Here is a 26,991-nt window from a genome sequence, read left to right on the forward strand (position 1 = left end):
ATGTATGTATGTATGTATGTATGTGTGTGTGTGTGTGTGTGTATATATGCATGTATATCGATAAGAAAGTAGAAAAATACAAAAATACAAAAATGAGGGCAATTAACAAAAAAAAAAAAAAAAAAAAAAAAAAGTAAAAACAAAAAAGTAAAGCATTAGGAAGGCGTAGTAAAGATGTGGAAATGGATCAAGTCAAGAACGCGCGAGAACTGACTTATAAATAATCGGATAAACATATGTGTAATGTATAAAAAAAGACGAGGAAATGGGAGGCCCTATTTAACCGGTGTCATGTAGTTGCCTGGAACAAGACCGCGTCTCTTTTTGACTGTATTCGAAGGATCCACAAGTTCAGCATACCACCAGCCATCCGGTTGCTTATTGATGATTGCCAAAGTATCGTTTGCTTTAAAGGTGAGTTCAGAAGGAATCTAATGAGAGAATGAAAGAGGGTAGGATGAGACATGAGCACATCTCTCTCATTGTGTTTGTCAATAGTAATACCTGTGCATTGTAACTCCATAACGCTCTACAAAACTCCAATACTGGAGCGCCATCTATTAAGCGATCTGGACGTGCTGATGGTTTCTGTTTGGCAGATACATCTCGTGGGCGTTGTTGTTGTTGTTGTTGTTGTTGTTGAGTTGAATGCTTTTGTGGTGGAGGATGAATCTGTTGCTGTTGTTGAGTTTGAAGTTTTTGTTGTTGTTGTTGTTGTTGTTGTGGTATTACTATTTCGAAAGGTTTGTTAGAGGTAGCATGAGGCATAGTAACAGATTGATTTCTAGGTGGTTCAGACGATGCTTTCAGAGTTTGTTGTTGTACGTGAGGCCTTGTCCTTGGCATTGGCTGGTGTTTGAGTGGGGTAGATGCTGTTGATCCATGGAGTGATGGTGTTGAAGGCATGTGAATGGAGCCTTGAGGTGGAGGCTGACCGTTTGAAGGATGCAATGGATGTTGCCCGCTTGTGGGTTGTGCTTGCTGCTGTGCTTTCTGCAACTTGGGTGGCTGAACCTTGCCATCCAGCAGGACCTTTGCAACCCCTTCTTTCCTTGGTTCTCGTTCGTTATGAGCGGTACCTTCAATCACCCGTTGCAGATGTTCAAAGGCTGAATGGGCATTGGCTGATTTTGATGGATCTAAATGAGCATAGCCAGGACTAGGCACATATTTCTCAGCTGCAAAGCCTTGTAATTGGGCAGGCGTCGGCTTATTTCCGGCTTCAACGGAATTCTCTGATTTGCCAAGTGAGATACTGTCGGTAGAAGACGTGGGTGAAGTAAGAGGTGAAAGGTGGAAGAGCGGATTGGGGACAGGTTTAAACTTTTCATTGTTCAGGTACTCTGGAGAGATCTTCTTTTGGAATTCCTCAATGAGTTTTTTATCTTTTTTGTCCTTTTTACCTCCAGCGTTTTTCTTGTCCTTCTTCACCTCCTTACTGTTCTTTTTGTCACCGCCTCCACCTTTGGCCTTTTTGCCATCGTCCTTCTTGACGTCCTCATTTTTCATCTTTTCTAGTTTTTGAATATCCGGCATGAGCTTTTAATGGAAACAGTAAGTAAACAGAAGATTAAAAAAAAGATAAGGGAAAAGAAAGGCAGAAAGAAAAAGGAAAAAAAAAAAAAAAAAAAGGGAAAGGTTTTAAAAAAATAGAGTCAATTAGAACACGTAGACAGAAACAGGTTTATAAAAATATAAATACAGATGATAAAAAGGCTGATTGATAACAATGCATGCCCTCATTTCAAGCGCAGACAGTGAGGTCAGTCAGTTACCGGTGGCAGGCTGGCTTAACATCCAATCTTGATTAAACAAAAGCAAAATCACATCCTCTTTAATGACACATGTTGATTTTCTTTTTTTTCTTTTTTTTTTTAAAAAAAAAAAATGGAATGATAGAGGAAATATTATAAGCTAGAAAAATGAAGAAAAAAAGAGTAATATACGTGTATTTATACTTTAAAAAATTGATATGTGTTGTTTTGATTTTTGTTTGGTAAAAGAAAAAAAAAAAAAAAAAGCGAGATAGGATGACAGAGGAAAAAAGAAAAGAATTCCTCTCAAAAGGGGAGGGGAAAAGGGAGATTCAAAAGTCAAGACGCCATGGTTTCCTATGAGTGGCCTACAATTTAATTCATAGGTGTGTCTTCACTATTGTTCATGTAACTATCCATATCAGCATCTAACTGATCTTCACTGGGCTTGGGACGGTTATCTCTTCTACGAGGACCACCACGACCACGAGTATTACCACCACGAAGATTTGTACGTCTACCAGTGTTGTTGTTGTTGTTGTTGTTGTTGAGACTAACGGGAGCAGAGGCAACGACGTTGGCGAATGTAATACGCATGGGTCGACCTAATGGCAAGGATATAAAACAGTGAGTTGGCTGTTGTCGTGAAGCTTTTTAACTAGAAAAGAATCACATACCATCTAATTCCACGTTATTGTATGTATTACGAGCTCTTTCAGCATCTTTACCATGAACAAACACGACATCAGCAACACCAGAAGATTTACCGTTGGGGGCTATATGGAGGAAGGCACGTTTCAAAGGACCAATTTGACCAAAAAGATCCTATAAAAGAAAATAGCCATGCTTAGAAACCGGGCCAGCACTGGAAAAAAAAAAAAAAGAAAAAAAAAAAAAAAAACGACAGAAAAGTATACTTACATAAAGGTCCTTTTCAGTCACGTTAAAATGCAGATTTGCGACGGTTAAAGTGTTGTTGCTGGAACGAGTGGTTGTTGCTGGTCTGACGTTTCTATTGGAAAGTGTGTTGTTGCGCATAGGTCTGGCTCCATTGTAAGGCTTTTTTGAAGAAGCAAACAAAAGGATACAGTAAAGAGAGAGAGTGTTTGTTGATTAGGAAAATGTTGTTCTAAGCAAACCCATTTTGACATGTAAAAAAAACAAAAAAAAACCAAAAAAAACCAAAAAAAAAAGGGCGAAGGGGAACAAAGGGAATATTTGAAATTGTGTGTGAGGTTAAAAAGAGAAAGAGACGTCATTAAAGACATTCCCCTTTGAACACAACCTGATTTCTGTTGAAAGTGAAAAGAAGGTGAATAAAAGAAGAGGAAAGCAGTCAAAGTTGATTTTTTTTTTTTCTTCGTAATGCAGATATCTTCAGCCGTTCCATCTCCAAAAAAGAAACAAGTAGTCAAATTGTTTGCTGTCATCCTTGTCATAGAGATTGAAAGCATCATCATCATCCAACTCTAATATCAACCGACCATTTTACCAATACCACCCTCTCTTTCTTACTTTCTTTCAACGTTTCTTTCTTTTCGCTGTCGTCATCAATTCAGGTGTGCGTATATGTCTCTTTTGCGTACGTGTGCGTAAGTGTGTGTGTGTATATAGATGTCTCTGTGTATGCGGTACATATATAAGTGTATGTGTGTGTGAAAAAAGTGCAAACAATAGAAATAAAACAAGTGTTTGTAAACCCCCTAGCAAATTTAGCAAGTAGCAAACACACTTATTTTTATCCTATTGCTACACTTTTTTGATTCCAACTGGGGCAACTATTCCGACAGCACCCATTTCCTTTTTTTTTACAAAGAAAAAAAAAAAAGGAGACGCCTCTTCAGATTGTTGTGGAGTGAATGTGTATAGGATGTGTAATGACAATGATATGAAGAGAGAGAGAGAGAGAGAGAGAGAGAGAGAGAGAATGTTGATTAACATACCGAAGAGCGAGCACCAGAGCGACCTTTGCCGGCACGATTGGAGCTTCCTGCTTTACGACGAAGATCATTGTTGGGACGACGTTGCTTGCGATTTTGAGAGATGACATCGTCAAGGGCCATATCAAGAACACCAGAACTCATTTTTGTATGCTGTATATTTTGTTGATGGTTGAGAAACAAAAAAAAAGTAGAATAGACGCTTTGTTGAGACAGAAGCGGAAAAGTTGCTGTTTTTCGGTAGTAAACAACAAAAAAGTAAAAAAGAAGAAAAATAGAAAAATCAGGCTTTCTTTTCTCTCAATAAACCTTTTTTTTTTGAGCGAGAATGAAATAAAAAAAAAATTTTCCAATAAAAGTTTGTCCTTTCTGTAATACGTCACCCCTCACTAACGAGTTGTCCTACGCTTTTTTTAAATGAACCAATCAGAATTGATGGATTAAAGCGTTGTACTTGTTATACGCATAAGGTAAGATAACCGTACTGATTTTGTTTATTTGTTAAACACGTCATTCACTCATTCACTCATGCACTATCATACTCATTATTTAGTCGGTTTTCTCTTTGTGCTTCGTATCTTGATATCCTGTATTCGCATCCCAGTTACTAATTGTAAAATCATCCATGGGACCGTGTTCTGGTTTGAGAGGAGAATGATCGTCTGGTATCGCATAACTTTTTCGTGTGTGTTCTATCGCATCGTTACGCTTATCATTCAACGTCTTTGCATATTCCTCCCAAGATACATCGTTAGAAGCTGTATGAGGCGGTGTCACGATGCTAGGTTCTTGGTCTACCAAATTGGGCACTTTATCTAGATTATCGAGCACTTTCTTTCCAGGATCCATAGTTTCGATCTTTGACTTTTTTTTTTTTTGATAATGAAAGAGAGAAAAAAAAAAGAAAAGCGTAGATAATGCTTCTTTACACTTTAAACGTGGAGAGATAGGCAAGCAGTACTTTCTTGTCCAATCAAAAACTCAAACAAAAGTTTTTTCAGACTGATGAGCAAACAACTCTATTCATCAAAAGTCAAAATACTTTTCAACAAACTTGGCACTCATTGAACTCACTGTTTAGCAAACGTTTTATAGGTCAATGCATTCATCATTGATCATCTATAAGGGAGAGGGTGTTGTGTGGTGAGGAGCAGAGAATGCTTCCTCATTCTATTAAAAAAAAAAAAAAAAAAAAAAACCAAATAAAAAACCCAAGTATTATAGAGTCCAAAGGTTTAGTGAAGTCATGATTCGTTCATACAGATGACCCAAGATGAGAATGTCCCCCGCTATATCATTTACAAGAGTGAAAAAAAAAAAGACACTACGGATAACTTGTTAGAGCTCATAACCCTCTACTTTGAACAATTCACCGTATTCAAAATAACGTCTCATCAACTTTTGAACAGGCTTTGGAAGATTCATGGACATCAAGATATTCTGCATTTTTGATAATCCAGCTTTTTCAATGAGCATATTCAAGTTACGAGCAATCTCTGTAGGATACTATCAAACAACAACAAGTTAAAAAGAATGAAACATCTCTCCTCAGTCGTTGGATGACGTTCACTCACGAGTGCTTACCACAATTTCGTGATACCACCTTTCATGATACACGGTAAGTTTCACAGCTGCTAAGAGTGATTTCTGAGTGTTTCCTTCCTTGGCATAGATTTGAAGTAACTTCATCCATGCTTTAGCGGAGAATTTCCAATCTAAACATGCTTCATAGGCCTCTTTGGCTTCTTTCTCATGCCATAATCGTGATGCTAAATCGCCCAAATGCTCAAATTCCGCGCCTGTCTTACGATACGTCCGCTTCTGCGCTTGACTATGGGCTACCTCTGCTCTCCAATACGTATACACTCTCAAATCTTCATAGAGTACCATGAACAAATTATCTAGCCAACGTTCGCATAATCGTTTGTTGCCAAATATAATCGTCACTTCAGATGACTGTTCTTGTTGTTGTTCTTGTTGTTGTTGTTGTTGTTGTTGTTGTTGATGATGATGCTCTGAACCTTTATCCTGGCTTGCCTCTTCAGCCGCTTGTTCAGGACGTTCGACATGAGCATCCGCAAGAGAAGACATGGTGCTCTCGCTCGCCTCTTTTTCCCGACTGGAAAGGGTCCTATGTTTTACCTTTTCGTCAAGCTCCTCTTTCGTACTGTCTTTCGCAGCTTTGTGTTTACGATATTCCTCTTCCATCACAAATACTTCGGATCGATATCGAAGTAGCTCATCCCAAGGGAGGGCCTCTGCGAGTCGTGTCAATAAGGAATAAGCTTTCACAAATGTGCCGTGTAGTGCTGGTGCTGGAAGTCGCGAAAGTGTAGAGTTCACCTAATACAAGAAGCATGGGGATTCGGTTCATTCCTCAAATCATCTGTATAATTTGGGGAATGAAACATGGGGGTAAAGGGGGAGGGCGGGGGGGGGGCGGAAGGAACTTACTTCGGATTCTGCTGGAGACATGTCTTCATCTAGTATACCAGAATGGATGATATCAGGCTTTATAGGCAGATGAGTTTTCATGGGTGCAGGCATACGATGCATATCCCTTTCATTGTAGGTGAACATTGGGCAAGAGTTCAAAGTTAATAAAGCCTATATGGATCATTGTAGTTGATTTCTAATGAGTAAAAAAAGACCCATCCCTATTTCCCACATAGACTCAACCCATATTCTACACTCACATTTTTATAATCCTTCAAATCAATATAAACTATTGATTTTTTTTTTTATTCAAAACCCCATCATGAGTTATGCTGGTAATCCCGCAGGTTTGCTTTTTGTTTCTTGCTTATCAAAAATGCCTTCATGTACGTACCTTCGGTCAATTTAGCCCAGGTCAGATATTCAGATGGCGTTGTGTTGACTGCGTATTTTGCCAATGTCAATGCTATATCGTATTTGCCCTAATCATACCGTGTTACAAAAATAATAAAAAGCCAATCTATGTGAGTTTCCCTCTAGCACTACCCTTGACTCCCTCTTTATGTACAATGGACGCACCCCTTTGCTCTTTCTTTTACCTTGTCCCTCAAAAAGTCAATTTGTGCATGTAGCAATGGATAGCTCATGGGACACTGCTTCAATCCATCATGCAACACCCTGACTGCTTTGATTTCCTCATGTTGCCCAAGATAAGCTCTGGCAAGCAACGCTCCTACTTCAGGATCCTGCGTATATAATCTCTGAAACATGTCAATCGCTGGAGAGAATCGAGAGCTATCACTAAAATACTTCATCACACCGTCTGTTAAATGATTGTGGACAGCTGTAGCCACCTGAATTTCGGGTCGACTGCCTAGTCGCCATCCGTTCCAGAATAAGGCTTCCACTGCTTCCAAAAACTTTTCCTCTGCTGCGAGAGTGTTGATGGGATCTACTTTTCGATAGCCTGCCAACCGATAGTAAGTATCGTCAGAATAGAGAATAGCTCTTAGAATAGCTGACACATAGGTTTCCTGCCATATGTCACTCGTAGCTTCGTGTCTAGCTTAAAATAGTCCTTAGAGATGCTTTCTCTTTTTCTTGTTTTTCGTTTTAAAAGGGGGTCATAGAAAGGGTGTAAATACCTCTCTCCACGCACGTCGACATAGTAACTTTCCACACCTCCCGGAATCTTTACTTCCACTCGAACATCCACTTTAGCAAATGCATTGAAGCAGCTATGGATAGTCATCAGTTGAATCATCTTTCTCTCGCTCTCTCTCTCTCTTTCTCTAAAGATAGACAAGTTTCTGCTTACCAATAGATGCCGGATCGAATGCGCCAAGCATTTGATTTTGTAAACCATTTTTGTGTTTCATCCTAAAAGAGAAGCGTATCTCCTTCAGCTTATGTCCCTCTTTGTTGATTATTCTGACAAGCAATAGCAGAAAGAACGTATCATCTTACCATGGAATAGGTCAGCGAGTTTAAATAGACAGCTAAGGACGCCGACGAAGAAGCATCCACGCCGGAGATATAATGATAACTGCCAATCTATAATCCTGTTAGCTCTTCTAATGCTTCCTTCCCTCTTCCCATCCACAAAACAAACTGATTCTTTTGCTCTTTTTACAGTACTTCTTTCACTCCAGGTTTGGCATTGGCTTTTATAATGTGACAGAGATCCGGCGGGCCCAATTCACGAAATGTGCCTGAGACAAAATCGTTAGGGTTTCTGTTTTATTCAGCGGGGTAAAAATAGCAACGAATTCATTCGAATAGAAAAAAAAGTAAGATCCCGTTACCTAATGCATTGGTACGGGCAATGATGGATTCGCCAAGCTCAGTCTCAAAAAACTCTGGAATGTCTTTCAAAGTGTCGGCCATTCCCTTCTTTTGTTTTGATATTTGATCAAGTAAAAGAAAAAACTAGAAGAAAATACAAAATGCTTTAATTCATTTAGACTTCTTTCTCAGCTTGAATGGAAAAATGGACGTTCGGTGTCGTACCATCTTCAAAGAGTAACATTCTAGATCCTCCACAAGTGACGAGTTATTACTGACAATGAGCTATCAACAACCCAAATTGTTCAGTAAAAGCTTGAGATCCTTGTGAAAAAGCAATGATGAGCTATTTGAATAGATGAAATCAGTTTAAATAAACACAAGAGCGCATAGACGGATTGCAACATGTATCTTTTGTGCTTCAAGCAAAACCACATAGAATGGTTATCCCTATTTCTTACACAAGTGCATGACTCGATCCATTCTCTGACAAGACTTGTTCTATGCTAAACCAGCCGTGTTGTTTGTTACTTTTCTTGTTCATCGGGCTTTTCACGTGCAAATCGAATACTTCAGTAACTATACCTCATCATGTCATCACAGTCACGTAGTCAACTTGTCCCTATTTAGTTTAACTTATTCACTGGTTGTCTATACTAGAGTAACAAAAAACCGATCACTAACATAAAAGCAGTTTTCAGATCAATGATTAAAAAACACAAACAACATAAAGTTTTTCCAAAACGACGTAACTTCCGTTTAAATCGTTACACCATTCTTGTTTCGCTCTTTGAATCTCAGACAAGTAACGCAAACGCATAAAAACAAAAAAAAAAAAAAATAAAATAAAAAAACGACATGAAAGATATACGCAGCATTCTCTCTCCTTTTTCTTCCTCTTGAATAAAACAACGAAAAACGGCTAAAAAGGAGCTGCGATACTTTTTCTAATACGCAACGACCTATCGTTTGAACATAACAAGAGCATCAACGTGTTTGCTATGGAAGAGCTAGGGTTTTCTAGCAGCAGCAACAACAACAACAGCAACAACAACAACAACAACAGATTGACTCTCCAAAGCAATGCCCCTTTTCCATGCTTTTGGATCTTTAAATTCCTATGCGAAGAGGAGGAACCTTTACCTGGTTCACCAGCACAAACCTCAAAATCACCAACAGGTTTTCAAACACAGCTTATTTTATGTACAAGTGTAGGATTGTTATGTTTTCTTCTCTTCTGTTTCTTGCGTGTGAGGTAAAAAAAGCAAAGCAAATCAGAGCCTGTTCGTTTTATAATTTTTGCCCTTAAGACAGATAACTGAGCATCATTTGATATTTGACAGATGGAGTGCTATTTACTCGCCTCGGTTAAGGATGAGAAAGTAAGGTCTCCCACAACCAAAGCGAAACATCCAAAGCTCTTAACCTCTGCCTTTTTCATTTCAAATAGACATGCACCCAACCGATTACCTACATCCTTCTTTGGTTGGATTATACCCCTTCTGAAAACACCCAATTCGGTAGTGATGGAAAAAGTAGGACTTGACGCGGTTGTGGTAAAGTAGATAAACCCCTCCCCCCCCCCTTTCACAAAGCTTTATTGATCCTTGATGCAACTTTACTCATCTGTGCAGTATAAACGATTAGATGTTGCAATTTTTATTGATGAGTGTCAAGCTGTTTAGTTTTTGTGGTTTTTTTGGTACCGTTGTATTATATCCTATCAGTAAGATGGGCGGTGATATTGCCAACGGAACTTATCCTGAAACCCCTTCTCTGCCACCACCGTCAAGCAACGGTACACAACAACAGCTAGGAGTCCTTCGTCAGTTCGCACTCCAACACGAACACTTTTTTGCCAGCCTCTCTACGACGACTAATGATAACAGCAGCAATAGTAGTTACCTGTCCTATTCCAATTCGTTTTTGTGGGTCTACTTGTTCTTCACCTACCTGTTCGTATTTGCTACCTTCTACTTTACCTTTTTGAATTATCGAGATTATGTGCGCATTCGACGCGAATTCCTGTTAAGGAAAGCAAAGACAGTCTCTGCCCGGACACTGCTCGTCACAGGTATTCCACCTCCATTGCGACACGATCGAAAACTAGCTGAATATTTCGAAAAGTTGGGCATTGGCGTCGTGGAATCGGTTCATACCATTCGTCATGTCGGTCGTTTATTGGAATACATTAAAGAGAGAGCACAGTATTTACGATCGTTAGAGACGGCTTATACAAACTATTTGGGCAATCCTTGTGACGATCCCCATTACGATCCAGACGATTTTCTATCCGCTACAGAAGACAATCCGCATCAAGCCATGCTATTACACGATACAGCTTCAATGCATTCCTCTTCGTCAGCTTCTTCACAACACCTGTTACCGACCCATCAACAGTCTCGACAACGGCCGATGATTCGACAAGGATATCTCTGCAGTGGACCCAAGATCGATGCGATTGATTATTATACACAAAGGTTCAAACGAGCCGATACCATCGTCCTTGATGGTCGTAAGAGGGGCTATTATACACCCACAAGCGTAGGCTTTGTTACTTTTGAAGAAACCATGAGTGCCGTAAGTAGACAGACACTATCTACAATTGTCTGTAGAGATCTACGTTAAACCTGTTTTTCCTGTTCTTGCTAGTATATTGCTTCTCAGGTTCTCATTGATTCCACACCCTTTCGTTTACGTGCACAATTGGCTCCCGAGCCCAGAGACGTCTTGTGGGAAAATATATCGATGCACGGAAGAGAGAGAGTGATTCGCAGAGCACTGGTTCTGTTTATTTTACTCTTCCTTGTCTTTTCTTGGTCTATTCCTTGTAGCTTTTTGTCAGCCCTCACTTCGCAAAAATCATTGAAAGCCTACTTTCCCTGGTTGCTGGATTTGGCAGAGAAAAACAAGATTTTGAAGCAAATTGTCGCTGGTTTTATTCCAACGTTGGGTGTTGTGATCTTTTTTTCTATTCTGCCCATGGTATTCAACAGTAAAGTACTGACTTTGTTTGTTTTTTTCTCAACTGTACACCATCATTAAAACAATTTCTATGCGCGGAATAGGTTTGAGTGTCATTGAAGGCTTCACAACGAGAAGTGAAGCTGAAGAATCATGCTTTGCCAAGCAGTTTTTTTTTCTCTTTGCCAACGTATTATTCTTCATCACTGTGGCAAGCACATTGTTCAAATCGCAAAAGGATATCTTTGAAGATCCCACAAAAATCGCCAACATTTTCGCCTCCAAACTCCCTGAAGTCGCGCCATTTTACATCAATTATACAGTGCTGCAAGGCATCATGTTATGTCCTATTCAGTTACTACAAATAGGTCCTATTATTGTCCAGCAATTTTATCGTTGGTTCCTGTGCAAAACGCCTCGAGATTATGCAGAAGTGTTTGCACCTCGTTTGTATAATTTTGGTTGGGGATATCCTGTGCCTGTCTTTATGTTTGTCGTTATTCTTGTCTACTCGACCATCTCCCCTTTGATCCTTGTCTTTGGGGTGATCTATTTCGCCATGTCTTATTTGGTTTGTAAATACCAATTACTGTACGGTAAGTGGGCTCCATCATCCTGTGTAAGATCAACCAAGAAGCTTGTATTCAATGAACAGTCCCTTCCATACATTTAGTTTATTTTCATTCTTACGAAGTGGCAGGCAGAATGTGGCCATTGGTATTTTCGCGTATCATCATTGCTTTATTGATCTTTGAATTAACATCCGCTGGTTTGTTCATCTTGAACAAATCTTATCCTTTGTCCGCTCTGTGCGTCCCGCTTATCGTACTAACGGTGGCCTACAAGTTCATGATGGATAAAGCTTATCAAAGAAGCACCCAATTTCTACCTCTCAAATTGTTATCGGAAAAATTAGGTCCTATGACCACTGTCGCGTCACAACCCTCTTTGAATCAAGCCATTTTGCAAGACCCATCATCACCACCACCACCACCACCGCAAGAAAGAGAACATCTGAAGGAGGACGATGACGAGGAGGAGGAGGAGGAGGAAGAGGAAGAGGAAAGAGAAGAAGCAGTAAAAGATGGAAGAAGTAGTAGTCCTTCGACTGTTGTATATGACGACGCTGCTAATGGTAATCTTCATCCATTAATAAATGCAAAGAAAGAACAGCTGCGACAATCCATTCTTGACATTAAAGAAGCAAATGTAGAAGAACAAGAAGAAAGTACAAAGCCAACTGCATCTGCAACAGATCGAGTCATAGCCGATTGCACTACAGTGATTGAAAATGAACAACAACAACAACAGCAACAACAACAACAACAGCAACGACAACGACGACGACGTACGGTTTTAGATGAGGATGATTATGTAGCCGAGCCTAGACGACATACAGACTTTAGAGAACCTCCCATGACTATTTTGACCGGTATTCTAAATACCGGCATGAAGCAATATGGGCATCCTGCCCTTTTAGGTGTTTTGCCTCAGCTCTGGTTACCTGTGAAAGCAGGTTACCATAAGCATCATCAGCATCATTTGGATATAAATGGAAGAGACATGAGTCGTAGTCACGGCTCTTCTGCTGCCTCTTTTACTTCGTCCTCTTCAGGTTCAGCGGCTTCTCCTCCTTTCTATAAAAGGCGGCAATTAGCTCAACAACAACTGCAGCAGCAACAACATCAAAGAGAGGGTAAGTAGTATTTGAGTCAAATGCATATACTTGCTCATTCAATGTTTACCTTATCCTACTATTATCTACAGCGTTAGATTCGAACGAAAACCAGCCTCTGTTAAGTCAACAATCCGTTAAACCCAATACCGTACATGATAATACCAAGGTGAATAGTAAGAGAAAAAGTTTGGGTTATCCTATTTCGGATGAAGGTCATGAAGAAGAACAGGATAATACTCGAACATACTATCATCACCCTGAAAGAAGGCTGTCGAGGCTGCTAAGTAGAAGCTATGGAGCCACTTCAAATATACCAAACGCTGGTACTGCTGCATCTCCAAAATAATAAAATAGGTACTAGGACTATCTCTGTATCAAAATGTCCAACGATACGATACGATATGTTATGTTATACTATACTATATTATGTTGTATTATCCTATGATAGTGTACTTTTTTACAATATACCCTGATTACACATACGCATACATGCATGGTTTATTAATCTGGAATCAAAAATAAGGAGTTTCATGTTTACACAGTGCTTTTAACAGGCATTGTTTGCCACAAACTCAAATGAACGTCAAAGGGTAATGTCAAATCCAAATGGCACATTTCACTTGGGAACATTTACATTTGTAACGCGAGTCTTTTGGTCCTGATTATTTGTGCTCGACAAAAGTATCTCACACTTCCCGTGAGTTCTAAATAATACACCGAATGCACACGACTATCTTTGTATCGAGGCTATTGACCTAACCTGTTCCCACTCAAACAAATGTTGTTAATCAACCGACATCCGTCTTAATTGGTGGTAGATTGCAATGCCAATACACGGCTCAAACATAAGCTTTCAATGGTTGTAAAAATACACTTATAAGACGATTTTGAGGTATTCCTAAAGAAAGTCTATGCTGGAGAATGCCGTCCGTTCAACCAGTCCTTTTGAATTCAAACGTGCGTTTCTGCACAATTTCTCAAAGGCTGAAAAGGTCCAGTGTAGATGATGTCTGCCGATTTTTCGTACGAGTTTTCACTGTTATACTTGACAATGATACATGACAAATACGGATAACATTTTAAAGTGTGTACGAGCAGCAAAATCGTATTTACTAAAATGCGCGCCTAATGTGTTCAATGTGCTTGATCATCCTGAAAATTACGAAGCTTGATTTTTGATTGGCTGTGATATTGATTGTTTGGAAGCACTGTAAAGTGTACATAAAAACTGTTGAAAACGTTGTTCCCTGTCCCCCGCGCGCCTTGCTTCAGCTTCTCCTTGAATTTTTCAAAATGAAAAGCAAGAGCAATTTTTCTAATTTTTGGGTAATGATGTGCAACTGTTTTATATCGATGTTTCCCCTTTCCCTTTAATACGCGTATTCTTCTTGTTGTTCTTCTTTTTTTGCGTACATATATGGCCCCTTAATGTTGAAATTACTGAAGGGAGATATAAACATATGAATGGCCCTTATTGGGTTTTTTTTTTTTTTTTTTATTTCTTACTGTAAAGCTTCCAATCTTTGTTTGTGTTTCTTCCTTTCTCTTGCATTCTGCTCTCTTTCCTCTTTCTTTTGTTATTTTGGATACGTTCCGACATTTACTTAAATTATTCACTTTTTCCTACATAGCCCACCACTTCATCTTATACATAACAAGAAAAAAAAAAAAAAATTAAAGAAAAAGTACTCTTCAAATCTATATTTATCTGTCCTCTCTCCCCTGGATATCATATAATAGCGCTCCCCCTACTTTAATTTTTTATATTGTGTTGACATACACTCACATCTTTTGAAGCTTTACTATTATGGCTTATTATTCAGAGAAACTAAAAGAAATTAACGAAGAAGAAAGCGTCAACAGCAATCATAGCGATAATTATCCGCAGGATGATGGCTTCATGGCAACAGCAGAAGACGAAGATAGTGAAGATGACGATTTATTGATAGAAGACGCCTCATCCATGTCTTCTTCGCCTAGTATCCCTGATGAAAATATCAATTTTGATCTCGTCTATGCTCTACATACTTTTGTAGCTACTGTAGACGGACAAGCATCTGTTGTCAAAGGAGATGCTTTGATTTTAATGGAAGATACCAATATATATTGGTGGTTAGTAGAAGTTTTGAAAACACGAGAAGTAGGTTATATTCCTGCCGAAAATATCGAGGTAAGCTCATCCACAGTGTCGCCATAGTTTCTGTATAGAACCCTTGGCTCACTCTTTTCATTGGACGGTTCATCATAGACACCTTATGAACGGTTGGCTCGATTAAATAAACATCGAAATGTTGAAATTACATCACCCTCAATTCATGATACGGCTGCACATGTCACTCCTGTTTCTCATAATCCTTCAACTATGACACGTAGAGTCACTGTAAGTGATGAATCGAAAATATTTACTTACGAAGTGGAATCCGAAATTGACGAAGATGCAGAAGATGAGGATGAAGAGGTATATGACGACAATCATTATAACAAAGACGAGGAAGAAATAGATGCAGTGCATCAAAGTCAGCAACAAGAGAATAGAGATGATTCTACGTCAACAATGGAAGAGGAAATATATCTACAGCAACAACAACGTACTACTAATGCATCCTACAACAACAACAGCCCATATCAACAGCAACACTACCAGCAATATGATTATCATGAGATGATGATGGATACTGTAGAAGAAGAGGAAGAGGTTGTCGTCTCAGACGGACTACAACCACAACAGTACTATCAACAAACGTCTTCATTACCAAATGATGCTCATCATGGACAGTGGGAGTCCTCTACTGAGAATGCTTATGATCATCATCAACAGCAGCAGCAACCCATAAGAAAGTCAACTTCCGCTTCCTCTTTATCTGCAGCAACAGCAGACGACGAAAACAAAAGGATGGATTTAAGAGTATTTGCGGGTAATATTGGCCAGGGGCCTTTGTTTCATACGTTTACAATTGCCATGTCAACCACTGCTGAAGAATTACTGGAGATTGCAGCTAATAAATTTGGTGTAATGAATGAGGAAGATACAGAAGACACAACCATTGAATTCTACATAGCTGTACAAGGCATGGATGGAGGTAATATAAAAGATAAACAAAAACAAAAGAGCTATGACAATTATTGCGTCTATGCCGGAAAATCGCTTTTAAACGTAAATTTTCGTTAGACGAATATATTCTAGCCGCTCAAGATAAACCTTTATCCATCTTCAAAACATTAACCGATTCTTTAACGACACCAATGCCTTCCACTACTCATATTCGTCGCATATCTCAGCAATCCTTATCTTCTGTTCAATCACGCAATAAAGGACGGCCAAGATCAAGCAGTTTTAGCAATTATGAGCAGACTTCATTTGATGAAGACTCTGTCATCCGCTTCTATCTACATCGTCGAATTAAACGTGCCCACGAACGAGAAGGCCTGCTCTATATCAAAGTATCTCTCTACCCAGATGATAATACTGTCACGTCTACTTACACCATGTCAGAAGAAGCTGCAGCCTATATACAAAATCCAATGATCACTTCCATGTACAATTCTGATAAAAAGAAAAAGAAGAAGAAGAACAACAGCAGTAGTACGAGAAAACAACAAAAGCAGCAACAAAGTAATAGCGTGTCATCGTCAACAAGATCTGAAATTGATCGTATAGACAAAATTATATCTGTGCGTGAAGAGTATCCTATAGGAGTGGTGATCAACCTTGCTTTGGAGAAGTTTCATGTTCCTGATGCCGAAGCAGAAGATTATTATCCTGATACGAAAGAACATTTAAAAGCTTCAAGGCAACTTGCAAAATATAGAATGTCAGTACGGAGTAATACTGGCGGAGGACAAGGTAAAGAAAAGAATATTTGAGGGAGGTGGGAGCGGTAAGGAGGTGGTTGTGTGCGTATATCAGGAGAGTGTTGGTTGTTTTTTGGTTTTATTTTTGTTATATATAGTATATTTACTAAATATAACTTACAAAAATAGAGATCAACCTAAACCCTTATGAGCTTATGTCAAATGTGCTTCATCGGCAAAAATCCTATTCATCCCCTAACCAGACAGGTCCAATAACTAGTGATTTACTATTTGTCTTGCGCAAAGCTGGTTCTGTTTATTACCAGCAACTTCATCATCAGCAGCAACAAAAACAAAAAAATTCATCAAAAAGCAATGGTTCTACGACTTCAATGATGGCAGAAGAAGGCAGTCGAAGACCAAGCATCCTTGATATTTTAATGGATGCAACTCCTCGAATGGGCGAACGCCGTCCTAGTGCAATGAGTGATATTTTGTTGCAAGAAGCAGCTTCTTCTTCAGCACGTTCACTTTTATTGCAAACGGAGGAAAATAGTACAGCTAATAATAACAGGAGGCCATCCGGTTCTTCTTCGACATCTTCTGCAGCACAAGCAGCAGTAAATCATTTAATGGTTACTCAGGAACGCAAATCATCTCTAGTAAATCAGCTACTGCAGCATCAACAACAGCCGTCTTCTTCTTCCTCTTCTTCTTTCACATCTTTTTCTCCTTCTTCTCAACCAGCAGGAACAACAACAACAACAACAAAAAATTCTACTTTTGGTTTTACTCGAAGAACTTCTTCTGCGCAATCTTCATCCATCACCATAACTTCTTCAATTGAAGACACAGCTAACTATTATCATCACCCACCTACTTCACCATCAGACTTGGATATCATAGCTTCTGTAAGCAATTCATCGACCCTTATGCGACACATCAGCAATGATAATGAAAATAAAAAAAAGGAGAGTTTTAAGCAACAATTAAAAAGATTTGTAGGCTGGGGCTCCTCTTCCAATAAGACAAACAGTAATCATCAACATCTTCCAACGTTGATGACAACTGCTCGTCAACAGCAACAACTGCACTCTGCGTCTTCTTTGTCCCCTCCCTCGGATATGGCATTTGTATCCGCACCTTCTTCACCCTTACCGCCCACTATTAATATACCCCATGATAATAAAACACGTCAAGCAAGTTTTAGTCACCTCACAACATTAAGCACAATGCCTGCTGCTTCTCATATCATGTCTCGTAGACCTAGTGAGATTGCCGCCAACGCTATTAGTAATAGTAGTAACAGTACTCACACTGATCATTCGGCGGCAGCTATTGCAGCAGCTGTAGCAGTTAACTCAGCGAATGGAAACAGATTGTCTACTGTATCTTCTATGAGCTCTGCAACTACTACCACATCCTCGGTAACCTCAGAAGAAATTGCTCAAGCAAGAAGTAAAAGTTTGGAAGGCGTGGAAAATGATGATGATGACATGGACGAAATCGTCGGAACGAGCAATGAGACGAATTCTGCTACAAGTAATGAACCATTTACGCCCTTACCGACTAACGATTCCAGTATAACTACGAATAATGCACTTGTAGTCAAAGATAATACCGCTAATTCGGATTATACCATTTGGGCGAGTAGCCAACAGCAACAGGTATTGGATAGTAACGTAGAAGAAAGTCAAGCGCCTATTCCACCTAGCAAATCGCCCTCAGTCATAAGCTCATCTAATACTGCAGTCAACTCTTCCATTGTGACAAAGGCCTTACCACCTGTAACTCCTGCTAAAAATCCCCTTAGAAATAACAATAATCAGTCCGCTTCGACTATAATATCCACTACTTCTATTACTACAAATAGTCCTGGTGCTGCAGCCCTGGATTCTTCCTCTCAATCCCTTGCATCTACTGTGGCTACTGACACAACTGCTGCTGTCACTGCAAGAAGTAAACGTGGCTCTTCGAATGCAAATGAATATGATGAGTTATATTTACTGGTAGCTCATGGTGTTGACTTCTTGACTTCGAAAGAGCAGAGTAATTGGGAAGAGGATAACGGATACGATTTTCACCCTTGCAATAGACCTCCAAGCTCCTTCTCTGTCCATCAGCAACAACAGCAACAACAACAACCAGAGCAGAAATGTACTGTTAGAGATAAAGCAAGTGCTGCTAAATCATTATTACTCGCTTCTGCACCTTCTGAAGCACATCAACAGCAGTTACAACAGCAGTTACAACAACAGCAGCAACGGCAAGATGAGCAACAACAGGAAACAAATACACCTATTTCTCCTCCTTTAACCCCTTCTTTATTACAACAACAGCATGAGGAAACGGATATTAGTGCTACAAATAAGACAAGTAATACGAATAGTAACGGTAGCGTACAGCAAAAAGAATCTCCTGATGCCTTGGCGAAACGAATTTTGGCTTCCAAGTCCGAAGCTCCAACCACACCATTGTCACAACAACAACCGCAACAGATGGGCATGGAAACTAATTCACAACAACCACAATCCCAACAAAAGCAACACGTATCACTTGATGATGAGGTAAGTGTTTGAATGCTGTCATCTTACACTTGCGTTCGTATTACTGATGATTCTCTTTTTTTGCAGGAATTACAACGCATTGTTGCTGCTCATATTGTGTTTTAAAGCAAATCAAAAACAAAAACAAAAAGTATATACTAGTTTCTTCCTGCTAACATTGAATAATAAAGCTATTAATATATATCATGTTTGAGTTGTGCTCATTTTGATTGTATTGCCCCTTCCAAATGCCTCTATATCACTATCGTTTTCGTCTTCTTCTATATCACTGAAGTCGTCCATTAGCGCACTTTGATATTCAGCTTCTCGTCTACCGCCAAACCTTCTTTTATTCTCTCTTCTCCGTTGAATCAGAAACTCTGTCAACGAAGAAATTCCGATACCCGCTGCTCCTCCTAGTAGATTAGCCATTATATCCTGTGCGTCAAAAGTGCGATACTAGTATAGGTTATATGTGTAAGTTCTAAATTCTTCTCTTTCCTGTCCTATATCGTTTTTACGGCTATTCTTTACCGGTAGTAAGCCTTGTAAAAACTCACTCCCAATAGCTAATATAAGGAATACACCAGTCGCCAATAAAATATTCCGTTTTATTGAAAGGTTCCATAAGAAGTATAAAAAGGTAGCTAAGATGAAAAACATGACAAAATGAAGAATCTTGTCATTTACGTTGTATAATTGAATTGGTGTAAATCCTAATACTCCCAATACAATAAAGAATAAGAAAAGCGCCACCAAGATCTTAAGCCTCATGTTGGGTAACGATTGGGATTATTATAGGTGGTAGAAGAAGCAATACGCTTTTGCGCAATTCAATTCAGCTGTTGCTTGTGCCTTAAAAATCCCCGAACACTGTCTTTCATGCGTTGAAAATATCACCTTTTCTTTTTGATCTTAATTCAAATTCTCCAACCTTTCTTGATCGATGACAATTTGACCAATTGTAAATCTTTTTTACCACGTTTGTGATATAATTATAAGTACAATATGGATGACGATGCCGACTTCACAAGCCGATTGAGTAGTTTCTCCATTTCAACAAGTGAGGAAAAATTGACTCAACAGTTAGATACCACACATATTACACCCACTTCAACTATGCCATCTATATTTGCTACAAATTCCTTGAACAATAATAATCTAGGATCATTACAACAACAACAGCAACAGCGAAATCATTTTCCCAATAACTCAACCAATGTTAATAGTACTCAAGTTGATAACGACAATAAATGGGATATTCAAAAACAATCGGAAGGGAATAACGAAGAGGAAGATGGCTGGGGAGATGCGCCTGCTGTAACTGCTGTTAATCAAGATACCCTTTTTGGCTTTAACTCTATAATGGAAACACCAGAGTTCGTCCGTAAAGCCCAATTGGCAAATACTACAACTTACGATAAAAACTGTTATGCTGCCCAGCATGCATTTCAACAATACAGAAATAAGCCTGTAAGCTTTACCTCTGCAGCGGCAGAAATTCTTGGCAAAAATCAACAGCAACAGCACCAAAAGCAGTGAAATGATCATTTAGCGAATACCTCTGTAAATACAGTACATAGCCATATGTTGCTTTATTGAGTACAAAATGATTTGGCTTTTATGATGAAATGAATAAATGAAAGAAATGTATGAAATATGGAAGAGCTTAAACTTTAATTATTATGCTTTTTCATTTCTTCTTGAATTTTACGGTGTAGTACACACATGTAATCAACATAAGTCTGTACTTCAGCATTTCTGTCTTCTGACATCCATGTAGCGAATAGGAATTCGGAAGCATCCTTCTCTTGTCGAACTACACGTAAGGCCAAGTATTTTGAGCGGGAAGCTTGTATTTGCGTCATGATACCGTGTACTTCTTCTGACAAGATAGTAGAATGTGCTGGTAAAGTGATCATATTGGGATCTATCTCGTCCAACGTCTTCACATTAAACAAGTTCTCAATAAACTCACTGGATACTGATTTACCCATCCACAAATACAATTCTGAACCGGTGTCTAGTAAATAACAACCCTTGCTGTCTAACCTATCATACGAACAGCGGATCATATTGGGCAGCTTCCTTTCTCCTCGAAGATCAGCTGTATTTTCTGTTAAACTGAGTCCGGTAAGAGGATATAAACGAGGGTATAGCGTCCATACCAGCTCTGCCACACTTAATGTATTGAACATACTCATACCAGCTGCTCTGGCATCAATGTTCATATCTGGTCCCACTGAAACATTAATAATACCAATTAGGTAAGTGATTCTGTTTAAGGAAACATTAACAACATAGTCTTATACTTGTTTCCTGTCTTACCTCCTCTCAATACAGAAGATCGAATGGCACCATGCACATAAACAGGTAATAATTTAAATGCTTCTGGTAAAATAAGCTGTCCCGGTGATGTCGCCGCTGCGCAATTAATTCTGTAGGCTGTTAAAATATCTACACATGCGTCTGTCAGTGATCGATGTAAATCTTTTCTATTCTTGTGATGCAATTCAAATATCGTCTTTCTCAGCATCACACTGATGGTCGTATCCACATCACCATATCTGAAAACATCTGCAATCTGAGATGTAGCAGATAAATGCAAATTATGAACACGGACACGACGCTGTCCTTCTCTAGTCGTATACAAAAGGGCACATTGGAATGATACGCCACGGTTCGCATCCAGTTTACCATCATGCTTCAAGACCGCAGCAATTGCTTTATCTTCATCCACGCCAGCCAAATCGCATTCGGTATAAACACTCATATGACAATTACCATAATGATCCATGACTTGTAATCCGTCAGAACAACGGATACGTAAAATACCATCAAAACCTGTTTCGCGATGCAAATCGTGATTGAGTTGGTGAATGATGCGGTATTTGTCAGCAAGGGTGAAATTGGGGAAATAACGGAAATCACCGCCTGTCAAACGACACAGTACATCCAGCGTAGCCACGTCCATGTATTGATGAGGGAAACCCCATGTATTAACACAGACGCCTGACTTGACACAAACGTCGGCGAGTTCCTTATACTTGTCATTCTGAGAAATGAGAAGAGTCTTTTCCTTATCAGTACCGTATAAAGCTTTATCGTCACGAGATTTCAACATATCACCACCAAAATTAGGAAGACAGGTTTGGAAGACAAAAAGTTGACCGCCTGTGTTTTTCAAGGCTTCCAAACCACCACGGATAGCAGATGTATATACAGATTCAGGTCGAGTGGTATCTTTAAACATGTGAGGCAGATTGTTCAATAATTCTAAAATGACGTGCTTGGACTCAGATAGATCTGCTAAAAAGCCGTGTTGAAGGGGCAAAAACATATCGTTGATATCGGATACAACTAGCATCTGTGCAGTACTCAAATCAGGCTATCATAATAAAGAAAACAAGTCAGTTGAAAATCGTCGTATTTTCTTATAACATTAAGATAGAATTCTAACTCACAGCAAGGTTGTAAAAATGAACATCTCTGTTATATGTAATAATACCAATGCGGTTTTTCAATTTAGGATTGCCTTCCGTATCATAAATGGCATTTTTCAGGCCCTCACATACTGAAGGGAGCATTCCACTTTGAATTGCTTGTACCGATACATCAATCGCAAAAACGTAACTTAATGGAGCAGGCAGTCTATTTTCTGCAAAATAATCCTTGGTAACCTCGAACTCCACAGATCCGTAACGCAGCTCGGGTCTCTCATTCGCATCCACTCTTCTACCTGACATATCTACATTGGCAAAATACCAACTGGGCACTTCATTCGAATGGAAACAAATATTACATTCAAATTTAGAACCGCCATGTGTAAAGACACAGCAAGGGTTGATATAGGCACGACAACGACTGCAACGCACAGGTCCCTCTTCTCCATGATTTACTACCTGAATAGCCACTTCATCTGAGCGTTGTTTGGCAAGCGGTTGTACAATCAATCCCATAGGTAATTTGGAACGGTCAGCTAGCTCTTTGGTTGCGGGTATACGATCCAATGTGGAACGCATGAAGCGTGGATTGCTATTGCCTTGATCTAAACCAATAAAATCAGTAGTGGCAAATGGTACACGTTCACTTCTTTCTAGCGTGCCGAAAAATTTGTTGGCGAAAAGTTCCTGATCTTGTTCACGCACTTGAACCGGAGCAGGCATTTGATCAGGATCAATACGAGGGCGTGGTTGAGTAGGAGGACGAAGTTCGGGAGGTAATTGTTGACCGGTATGTGCATAAGGAGCGTTGGTATAACCAATACCGGCGGCTGCAGAATGATGGTGACGAGGAGTGGATTTACCAGTGGAGGTAGGAGAAGGGGTTATAGGTGCTGCCGCTGGTGAGAATTGTTGCTGAGGTTGATTGAAGGGTTGTTGATGATTTTGAAGGCTATTTGGCCATGGGCCCTGTGGTTGCTGTGGTTGCGGTTGTTGAGATTGTAATGTTGGCTGTTGATAATTACCGATTTCAGGGTTTACATATACACGTCTTGGCTTACTTGAATGGTGAAGCTGTGGTTGAGGCGGTTGAGGCGATAATGGTTGTTGCTATATACAATTAAACAATGAGATAAATTTTCTTCAAGATTGTACGAGCACACCGATTGCCGCCTTTCTAACTTAAATTGATATAACTTACCGTTTGTAAAGGCGAAGCTGCGGGCATTGCTGGTGATGAGATTTCTGGCCGTTGGTGTTGTTGTTGGTGAGATGCTGGCTGTTGAATGTGCATGTTTTGCATAGAAGACACCAAATTAGCTTGTTGTAAACCTGGAGATGGTGAAGCAAAGCCAACTGGCCTAATGTTGGGTGACATAGCCTGATTAGCAGGTCTCATAGGAGCATTAACTGGTGGGAAGCCAGGTCTTAATGGCGGCTTTCCGCTAGGTGTAGTTTGTGGTAATGACATTGTAGTTCCTATAGGGGCATTTAAATTCGATCTCACTGGTGGACGAGCTACTGGAGGGCCCATTGGACGAATAGGTTGATTTTGCATAATAGGACGCACGGGAGCTGTTCGTCGCGTTCAGCAATGAAATTAATCAAATGGTCAAAATAAGCAGATGTCAAAAATTAAACTTTACCTGCACCATTCACTACTTGAACAGGTCGAATGTTCGGTGTGTTTCCACCTATTCGTTGCTGTTGAGTAGGATAGGGTCTCATCTGAGGTTGTTGACCATAATTAGGCCTTTGTTGCTCGGCATTCATCCTCTCGTAACTTTCTAGACCTGTTATTGTTATCTATAATGCGGGAGGAAAAGAAGAGGAGTAGTTATAGGTGAAACGTCTGATGTTAAATTATTCTTGGTTTGAATTTCCCCTTCCCAAAATGGAGGCACTGTTCTTACATGTAAATTATTCAGACTAAGAATTCCTTTCCTATATTTTTACCCTGCTATTATACAAGGCCTACTGTCTCCATTTCAAAATACAATATTCTATAATGCATTCTATTGTAGTTATACACCATTAATACGCTTCGGGAGATACAGTGCATCATCCAAAAAGTAATAGTGCTTGTAGCAGTCTGGGTCTTTTTTTTTTTTTCTTCCTTTCCTGGTGTGCATAAATTTCTCCCCTGAATGACTCGTGCAACATATATAATTTGATTTTTCACGGAAAGTCGTTATATTCTAATTGTTACAGATTGTTAGATATTGTTCAATGACAGTAGTTGTTGTCCAGTTGGAAAGTTTTTCAGTAATCAACTAAAAGAATTTGAGTAATTGTGTTCAGGACTCTTTCCGATGTATATTCAGGTCCAAACAATTTCTTATACGTTGCTGAAATTAGTTAATAGTACATGGAAAAGAGCAAAAAACCCAATTAGAATATTGTTATTGCAGAATAATTTGAAGAAAATAGGCTCAACTTTCTTTTATCGGAACATATTGAAGGTCCAAGAGGCAAGTAACTATACTAGTTCATACGTGTGTAATATGGTGACAACTTTCAATGTTGCTCTCATAAAGACGAAGCACATCTAATTTACAATAGTCTAAATGCGGTTCGCTTGACTTTCTGTTTCTACATACTAACTCACTCTGATCCCATACTTTTCGGTCTGCATATCAAAGCCTTCACTTCCCTCGTCGTAGCAGTTAAGGATTAAGGATACGTAGCTCTTCGATTTAGCCACATGATTCAAACCGATAGTATCGGTTTCTCCGTATAAATATGCGGCTTGAAGAGCAACCCGACTGAATAGACGATGTATTGTCACGAGCGAAGATACCCGCAATATCAACGAATTCAGCTTTAACGAGCATTCAACAAATCATTCGTCGTTATTATCGATCGATCCAGGAAGACGGGATCTCTTGTACTTACATACGCAAGCAAATAACTAATAACACCTTAATCGAGAGCTTATAGGCGGACTTCACTGTAAATGGAGAAGAGACGAGTAGCCACGCTTCTGTATTCACGGCTTATTACGGTGAGTCATACTAAGGAGCTGTTTCGTTCAGAGGAAACGAATAGAGTATTTTCTTTACTGTTCTTACATGTGTACAAACCAAAATTGCCGAGCCATGAACCTTTACCTGCAGGCTGTTGAACGCCTCTGGAACTGTGATGTGTCTGCGTCTGAACCTGATCCACGTAATCCTCCATATACGCCGGCATGACACCATTCGCGCCATTTTCCGCCGCTAGCAACAAAACGGCCTTGGTGCCGGCGTCTTGGTGTTGTTGGTAGCGAAGAATGGCGAATGCATCGGAGGATAGATCCTCGAGCTTGAAATACGAATACTCCAGGCCAGTTATCGCTGTGCCCATCAGATGCAGCCGTTCGCGGTTATGTGAGTACGGTCAGTAATTTCTGCTTCATAATATCATATATTACAATAACATGTATTTTTCAGATAGTTGGAGCTAGAATAAAATAAAGTTGAAGCATGCTGCTTTAATATGTCATTTATGATAATGGTGACAATGAATACTAGCTATGAGAGATGAAGAAACTTACAATAGTTTTTCATACTAGTAGTAATGATGTAAGTATCATTTATTCAAAATGACGTAGCCTCAAAAATATCACTAAGTTAGCATCTAATTGCTGATATTAGTTAGAAAACTTGCCTGATTGGACCTCACTATTTGAATCGTTTAAATGTTGGTATATGCCCAAAAATCTATACAAACATTGCTGTAGTACATTGGCTGCATGCAATCGATAGCTTGAAAATACTCACCCATAGGTAACTTCCATACTGAACCTCTCTGAATGACAGTATGACGCTAAATTGTTAAAGTAAGTACAATGCCGTGTAATATAAGGTGCTCGCCACAATGATCGTACCGCAGTGCATTGACTATAAATAAATAAAGTAATTATCTATTGACCCAAATCTCATATAAATTCTGGTAGGCTAGCATAAATAGAATATGAAAGGAAATAGCATATACTATAAGGTATTGAATCGAACTTTTACTGTTACAAGATATCAATAAACTGATCAATCCTGAGAGGCCTTAATTGCTTTTTACAATATAGGGCTAAAGGCCCACATTTCAATCTCAGAATTTGCTTACTTATCAATCCTTCCTGCTACTGTACTTTATCGTTGGAAGTATTTTTCTGTCATCAACTGAAAAATTATTGCTGTCTTTTTTTTTGACAGTATGATGAAGAAAATTGTGAACTGAGGGCTTTGCTGCATACATGACCACCTGTTTTCTCTTCGCATCACGAACAGTGTAGATTGATCTGTGTTACCAAGGCACTTCCGTAATGCAAATTGAGTGTATAGTGTATTAAGAGTTACACTTTCCATGTCAAGTTTGAGGTAGGAAATGGGCTTTTTGAGATATACACCTTTACCAACATAGACGAAAGAATAGAAGCCTAATTTGGTGATATTTCCTGATCTTTTCACTACGATTAATCTTGTGTCCATAACTACAAATCTGGAAGTGGAGTCCACACGAAATTGGATGTAGGCTTCTTAACAATATTCCTCCCGTGGGATAGAGATGATAAAGGCTTTGGGTTTTTATGTTGAATCAAAAGGAGTAGAAAATAACCCCCTCAGCAAAGAGCAAACGTCACTGTCGATAATTGAAATCGCCGACGTGAAATCGTTT

General features: G+C 39.3%; 8 protein-coding genes across 8 annotated transcripts; 3 read left to right on the forward strand and 5 right to left on the reverse strand.

Moving 5' to 3' along the window:
- Positions 1-140: 140 nt before the first annotated feature.
- On the reverse strand, positions 141-3,193 carry BDF20DRAFT_995074 (uncharacterized protein; the record flags this gene model as incomplete). The annotated part of the gene is made up of 7 exons (XM_053085403.1): positions 141-431; positions 505-872; positions 1,080-1,385; positions 2,153-2,359; positions 2,432-2,579; positions 2,676-2,813; positions 3,035-3,193. 7 exons carry the CDS (start codon positions 3,191-3,193, stop codon positions 276-278), a joined length of 1,482 nt encoding a protein of 493 aa, XP_052934899.1. The 3' UTR covers positions 141-275.
- A 743-nt stretch (positions 3,194-3,936) lies between these two features.
- On the reverse strand, positions 3,937-4,892 carry BDF20DRAFT_878576 (uncharacterized protein). The gene has a single exon (XM_053081506.1). The coding sequence runs from the start codon at positions 4,541-4,543 to the stop codon at positions 4,244-4,246; it is 300 nt and encodes a 99-aa protein (XP_052934900.1). The 5' UTR covers positions 4,544-4,892; the 3' UTR covers positions 3,937-4,243.
- A 140-nt stretch (positions 4,893-5,032) lies between these two features.
- Positions 5,033-8,017, reverse strand: BDF20DRAFT_822878 (Chs5p-Arf1p-binding proteins-domain-containing protein; the record flags this gene model as incomplete). Its single annotated transcript, XM_053077749.1, has 11 exons — positions 5,033-5,200; positions 5,279-6,037; positions 6,149-6,301; positions 6,391-6,419; positions 6,525-6,612; positions 6,730-7,192; positions 7,276-7,368; positions 7,449-7,510; positions 7,598-7,684; positions 7,769-7,842; positions 7,936-8,017. The coding sequence occupies 11 exons, from the start codon at positions 8,015-8,017 to the stop codon at positions 5,033-5,035; spliced, it is 2,058 nt and encodes a 685-aa protein (XP_052934901.1).
- A 720-nt stretch (positions 8,018-8,737) lies between these two features.
- BDF20DRAFT_605911 (uncharacterized protein) lies at positions 8,738-13,206 on the forward strand. The gene is made up of 8 exons (XM_053075859.1): positions 8,738-9,170; positions 9,259-9,297; positions 9,366-9,471; positions 9,563-10,495; positions 10,568-10,910; positions 10,984-11,475; positions 11,553-12,575; positions 12,647-13,206. Exons 1-8 carry the CDS (start codon positions 8,917-8,919, stop codon positions 12,901-12,903), a joined length of 3,447 nt encoding a protein of 1,148 aa, XP_052934902.1. The 5' UTR covers positions 8,738-8,916; the 3' UTR covers positions 12,904-13,206.
- Positions 13,207-14,364: 1,158 nt separating this feature from the next.
- BDF20DRAFT_836828 (uncharacterized protein) lies at positions 14,365-19,021 on the forward strand (the record flags this gene model as incomplete). Its single annotated transcript, XM_053078988.1, has 5 exons — positions 14,365-14,727; positions 14,806-15,637; positions 15,742-16,401; positions 16,539-18,916; positions 18,983-19,021. The coding sequence occupies 5 exons, from the start codon at positions 14,365-14,367 to the stop codon at positions 19,019-19,021; spliced, it is 4,272 nt and encodes a 1,423-aa protein (XP_052934903.1).
- A 167-nt stretch (positions 19,022-19,188) lies between these two features.
- Positions 19,189-19,716, reverse strand: BDF20DRAFT_605963 (uncharacterized protein). The gene has a single exon (XM_053075860.1). It carries the CDS (start codon positions 19,667-19,669, stop codon positions 19,355-19,357), a length of 315 nt encoding a protein of 104 aa, XP_052934904.1. The 5' UTR covers positions 19,670-19,716; the 3' UTR covers positions 19,189-19,354.
- A 187-nt stretch (positions 19,717-19,903) lies between these two features.
- Positions 19,904-20,437, forward strand: BDF20DRAFT_836829 (uncharacterized protein; the record flags this gene model as incomplete). Its single annotated transcript, XM_053078989.1, has 1 exon — positions 19,904-20,437. The coding sequence occupies one exon, from the start codon at positions 19,904-19,906 to the stop codon at positions 20,435-20,437; it is 534 nt and encodes a 177-aa protein (XP_052934905.1).
- A 73-nt stretch (positions 20,438-20,510) lies between these two features.
- On the reverse strand, positions 20,511-24,380 carry BDF20DRAFT_605994 (uncharacterized protein). Its single transcript, XM_053075861.1, has 5 exons — positions 23,985-24,380; positions 23,540-23,913; positions 22,360-23,448; positions 21,224-22,283; positions 20,511-21,137 (listed from the first exon to the last, which is right to left on the reverse strand). The coding sequence occupies exons 1-5, from the start codon at positions 24,109-24,111 to the stop codon at positions 20,572-20,574; spliced, it is 3,216 nt and encodes a 1,071-aa protein (XP_052934906.1). The 5' UTR covers positions 24,112-24,380; the 3' UTR covers positions 20,511-20,571.
- Between the last annotated feature and the right edge of the window lie 2,611 nt (positions 24,381-26,991).

This window comes from Mycotypha africana (assembly GCF_025528875.1).
Source record: "Mycotypha africana strain NRRL 2978 chromosome Unknown BDF20scaffold_7, whole genome shotgun sequence".
Lineage (NCBI taxonomy): Eukaryota > Fungi > Mucoromycota > Mucoromycetes > Mucorales > Mycotyphaceae > Mycotypha > Mycotypha africana.